Source organism: Physella acuta, unplaced genomic scaffold (assembly GCF_028476545.2).
Source record: "Physella acuta isolate Inbredline_101_S28 unplaced genomic scaffold, ASM2847654v3 ptg000674l, whole genome shotgun sequence".
Taxonomy (NCBI): domain Eukaryota; kingdom Metazoa; phylum Mollusca; class Gastropoda; family Physidae; genus Physella; species Physella acuta.
Genome location: NW_026732193.1, coordinates 753,989 through 759,661, shown reverse-complemented (window position 1 = coordinate 759,661; position 5,673 = coordinate 753,989). Strand labels below are relative to the sequence as shown.

General features: G+C 28.7%; 1 protein-coding gene across 1 annotated transcript; it reads left to right on the top strand.

Annotated features, from left to right (window-relative positions):
• The first annotated feature begins 1,022 nt into the window (after positions 1–1,022).
• LOC131949117 (putative autophagy-related protein 11) lies at positions 1,023–5,255 on the top strand. The gene is made up of 8 exons (XM_059310877.1): positions 1,023–1,106; positions 1,375–1,473; positions 1,888–2,014; positions 2,128–2,247; positions 2,496–3,046; positions 3,688–3,792; positions 4,029–4,062; positions 4,876–5,255. Exons 2-8 carry the CDS (start codon positions 1,375–1,377, stop codon positions 5,253–5,255), a joined length of 1,416 nt encoding a protein of 471 aa, XP_059166860.1. The 5' UTR covers positions 1,023–1,106.
• The last annotated feature ends 418 nt before the right edge of the window (positions 5,256–5,673 follow it).

The following is a 5,673-nucleotide window of genomic DNA, read 5'->3' as shown; positions in this document are numbered from 1 at the left end:
ATTGGATTCATTCGTTTCGCATCTTAAAAATCCCCACCCTCACAACTGGTGCAACAACAAGAAGAACTACAAACAAAGATTCATTTCGTACCATCACAACTGGTGGTAAACCTCTTCAAAACACCTGTACCCTCACAATATATATATATATATGTATATATATATATAGCCTATATATATATAGCCTATATATATATATATATATATATATATATATATATATATATATATATATATATATATATATATATATATATATATATATATATATAAATTTTTTTCTTGGGTGGGGTGACACCCGACCTAGCGACGCCATTGAGTAGAGTTTATAATTATGTTTCTGTTACAGTGACATGCGAAGGTATGTGGTCAATTCACAGACCAACGACGTATTAAAACATATTTAATACATGCTCTTCGATTAAAGGCGAAGGGCTGAGATTTGTGAAAAAAAAATACATTACTTAAAGAATATTTTCTTTCATTAGATGAAGTTAGCTACTAAAGTGAAAATGAAACCTTTTAACGGAAATTCCCAAAAATAAAATACACACGAAACAAATAATTTAGGGATTTTCCGATATTATTTTTCATTCATTCTACAGTGTTTTACTTCAAATTCGAAATATTTTTCTTACTTATTTAAGGTAAACATATATTAATATATAGATCTATATACATTTATCACCTGTTTGATAACATCCAGTTACTAGCAAGTATGGTTATAAATTGGTCGTTGCAACAGGTTGAGATACACTATTACTTTTTATTAGAAAATCTTCTCCAAGAAAACATAAGGTTGTGTAAGACTAATGTAAGACATATTGATTATTGATACAGACGATGTTTATGTCTAATTTGGGCTCCGTTTTATTAAAACAACTTCCACTATTAACTGTTTATCTCTTTAATTTTTTTCCTATTTTTTATACTAGCTTACAAAAATTTGCCACTAGAACTGTTCGACAAACAATTCTCGTTGACATTTTTTTACAAGCTTTTATTTAACTCACTTCCTCGTCAGCCGTCAGTCGTTAGTCTGTCGTCAGTCTGTCTAGATCGAAACACGGGAGCGAAATTGCAGGCACTTCTACTTGACAGATAAGGTTCTTAATTTGTACTTGGGTCAAGACATGAAGACAATGCATCGTGACATTAAATTAAATTTAAATTATTGAAAGAAATGAAATATTTTTCTAATGTTAAAGTTAAATTATTCAAAGAAATCAAATATATTTCTAATGTAAAACATAAACTTTTGAAAGAAATCAAATACTTTTCTAATGTTAAAGTTAAACTATTGAAAGAAATCATATATTTTTCTAATGTTAAAGTTACATTATTGTAAGAAATGAAATATTTTTCTATTTTTAGATGCGACCAAAGCTGCATGTCAGAGTTGTAACAGAGCAGACGAAATATTTGCTGGAACAGGTCAACATTGTAGAGCCTGTAATGGATCTTATAAAAGATGTAAGCACTATCATAGGAAAACAAATTTTTTGCTGGTTCATCCTTGTATAACCTGTAATGGTTCTTATAAAAGATGTAAGCACTATTATAGAAAAACAAAAATATTTTACTCTTGTTTTAGTCCAATATAACTTATAGTCGTGTCCACCAATAAAAAGTATTTTGTTAGCCCATTTACATCTTAGCAAAGAATTATCTGAAAACAGGTGGATGGTCAAAAGACCAAAAAAAAAGTAGCAACATTTTAAAAAGTTATAATGATTTTATAATTTAGGTGATTGTTTTAAACATGTTTTAAATTATTCAAAATGAATTTAATAATTTAATTTTAAATTATTTTAAGATTAAAAAAAGAATTTTCTATATACATGTTATGTTAAAGTATTTTAAATACTTTGTTTGATTTTCCGACAGGCAATAGAGAAAAGCAAGGCGTGGCTGGAAGATAAAGAAGGAAATCTCTCCACAAGCTACAGTGAGATATCTCAGCAACTAGACCAGGCGAATGTAGCACTCTTAAAAGCTGCCTCAGAGATAATAGGTAAACGCATGATTTAAGACGATTAATAGAATTTTTAAAAATTTGCCATATTAAACTCTATTGATATTAATCTTCATGAAATTTATTGAAAGTTAAACTTGTATATAATTTAGATCAGAGCAGTGACAAAGAATATGCTGGAAATTCAAAAACCTTGCCACAACGTGAAAATGAAATTAAACAAGTATTCGACCCAACACAACCATTCTACGAGCAAATTGACAATTTAACAAGTAGAACATTCTTGCCTTGTTATATATATATATATATATATATATATATATATATATATATATATATATATATATATATATATATATATATATATATATATATATATATATATATATATATAATATTTAATAGATATATATTTATAGACATTTATTAACATACATAATACATTACGATAGTTTGCAATACGTGTAATAGGTTTTAATACATTTCATCAATTACATTTCCTTTGTTTTTACATATCTAGGCCAGTATAGTCAGCTGATAAACAGATTTGATAAAACTGAAGAAGAGTTGTCATCGTTAAAAGAGCTGACTAGAAAACTAGAGGAAAAACAAAACAAAATGGAAAAGGAAATGTCGGATAACGAAAAGAATCAGGAAGAAAATTACAGACTTTTGAAAAACAAACAAGTAAAACTATCCAAGAATAGCAAAAATGTGGAGGTTCGAATAAACACACAAGAGAAACGACAAGAAGAGATTAATAAAATTATTGAAGAAATTCATTCTTCCTATTTAGAGGAAGTAAAGAAAGAAATATCTGAGGCAAGAAATTGTGTTTCTAATATGGAGAAACATATAGATTTACTCACAAGAAATGTATACGGGAAAGATTTATCCATTCAAGATTTATCAGCACAAGACAAGGACAGCGTCATGGAGCTATTCGAGAAAACAAGAGAAGCTTTTAGGAAGATGGACGAACAAAACACTAAATCTGCTGATAACTTTAAGACCCGGTGTGAAGATTTGGACAAGAAAATATCAAGTCAATCTAAATCATTGAATACAAAGGTATGTAGCGTATAATTAGATGTACAATTACTAAACGTATCAAGTTTTTAGTTAATATATTACACGGAATAAGTTTACAAAACATGTGGGTAACCTCAAGGTATGAACCGTAATAGCTAATTAGTTATAAAGTTAGCATTATCGTCATTTACAAATTTTGTCGAAATACTGTACTTTGTTATCATCAAAGATGTGTTTTAAAAGACGGGAAAAAATTGTAACCAAGGGTTTTCTGTGATTGAATAAAAAAAATCTAGAAGACCAATAATAATTTAACAGCTTCCGTGAATAGTTTGTCTCTTTTTATGTCATTTCACATGTTTTAAAAAAAAATTAAATGCATTAGTTAATTAAGTGGATTTGTTGAGTGTTTTAATAAAGTACACTGGCTATTTTCAAATGAAGCGGTATAACTACAACTAGATAACAGCTAGAACATAGACATAAAGGCTTTTTCATAAGCGTTCTAAATATGCTTAAAATATGAAAATGTTAATAATTATTTATAACAATATGATGTCAATATAAAATTGGTCTTCATACATGAGTTTTTTGAGAAACAATACATGAGTGAATGAGAACTACGTCAAGCTACATCGTGTGTATGTTTACACTTTATCTATTTGTTTCAATCAACCTAGTTGGGGGCCGTCTGTCAAATACTGTCTACACGCATCCAACCAATGGAGTCACTGGCTGATATCTTGAAGAACAGATTGACCACAAGAGTTGCCGATCTTAAGAAGGTTTCTAGCTTACGTTTTCTTAAATTATATATATATATATATATATATATATATATATATATATATATATATATATATATATATATTAGAATGGTGTAGAATTTAAGTATTTACATAAAATGCATATTTTAATGAGTAAATCCCTAAGTCATTTAAAAACTAACACATTTAAATTTAAGTAAGCTTATCTTTTAGAATAGAATATTAAAATATAGTTTTTGTTGTAACTATTTCAGATGGATGAGCTGTCGGAAAAATTGCAAGTAATTGGTAAATACATTAATATAATCTGAAACATGAATATAAAAGACTACAGCTTTGCTTTTTAAATTTTCTTACTAGCTCTTTCAACCCCCCAAAACGCTACTTGTTCAATGTATTTTCATTATAATGTTGTTAAAGAATTTAAACCACAACACCATAAAAACGCAAGCCTAATACTTCTTGAGACCTTATATTTTATAATTTAGATTTACTCAATCGAAATGTTTAAAGACAACAGTAACTCATTTTTTGACACAAAAAAGATAACAAAAATGGTGTTTTAGAACAGCCCGAAAACACTAAATCTGCTGATAACTTTTTGTGTTTAGCTGTAGAGCAGTAAATACATGACCAAATATACCGAAAGCCTCTCTGTGTTGGGTTCATGTGAATGAGTCAGGTGACAGAGATTACCCAGTGCTATTTCCTATATCAAACCTAAGAGAAAAAATTGTTATTTACCTGTGTTAGCTAATAATGTATTTTATACAATATAGGATAAATTTAACGATAACACACCAGCAATTGTTTTCAAATATGTTATTTATTGCATAGAACTATTTATTAATTTATACTATTTATGAGTATAAATGTACGGATCATTACTAATGTTTCTTCAGAAAAAAAAACATCATCTACCACTACGCTAACACTACTAACTCATTCAAAAATCACCTTCTGTAATAGCACCATAATTATCCCATTCTTAACGATCTTAACTTAATTCTTCTTCATTCTTGATGTAACAACAGCCTTGTTTCATTGCTAAAAACATCATTTTACATTTTTTGTTTAAAAAACATATTTTTTTTATGACAGCTAGTGAACAAATGAACCATCCTACAGTAAGTTTTATTGCTTCAGATGGACACATCATTGGTTCTCATGCAGTATATAAAAGTATCAAACGTAACATAGGAAACCATTTTAATCTAGATACTGGAGTATTTACCGTCCCTGTTGACGGTCTGTATGCTGTAGGTCTTAAAATAAAAATGAAAGGAGTTATAGTAGCAGCTGCTGTCTGTATCAAAACTGGTAATGAGTGTTTATGGACTTGTTTTCTTAATACAGAAAAATATATCAGCGTAGAAACAACAACTGTTCAGAGGTTGAAATCTGGAGCTATATTATATTCTCATTCTGGCAATGAAGATTGTATCTTTACAGAGTTTTCTTGCTTACTTCTTGGCGTCTAGGCGACTATACGGACGTATTATGTTTATATGGATAATACAATGTTTGTACAAATAATGTTTTACCATTACAATTCCAACACCCTGTTCATATCTGCTGTCTTGGCCACTGCAGTACATTTTGTGAATTTATAGTGTGGAGATCTCAACTATTCCATCGTATTTCGTAAACCTAGCTGTAACGGTACACAAGTTATCGTGGAAATCTCCACTATTTCATCGCATTTCATAACCTAGCTGTAACGGTACTTAGGTTATCGTGGAAATCTCAACTATTTCTTTGCATTTTACAAAATTTGCAGAAATTCCATGGGTTTGTTATCTCATAGGAAAATGATAGTTGTATTTGAGAAGCAATACAATGTCAAATAGAACTTAAAATAAGTAATTAATCAATAAATATATAATTTAAAAATTATTT

What these genes read in the sequence shown, in the direction of transcription:
- LOC131949117 (XM_059310877.1), top strand. Translation starts at nt 1,375, where the DNA reads ATGCGACCAAAGCTGCATGTCAGAGTTGTAACAGAGCAGACGAAATAT. An exon ending in TAATGGATCTTATAAAAGAT is followed by an intron (nt 1,474 to 1,887) that starts GTAAGCACTATC and finishes ATTTTCCGACAG; the next exon opens with GCAATAGAGAAAAGCAAGGC. An exon ending in GAGTTGCCGATCTTAAGAAG is followed by an intron (nt 3,793 to 4,028) that starts GTTTCTAGCTTA and finishes TAACTATTTCAG; the next exon opens with ATGGATGAGCTGTCGGAAAA.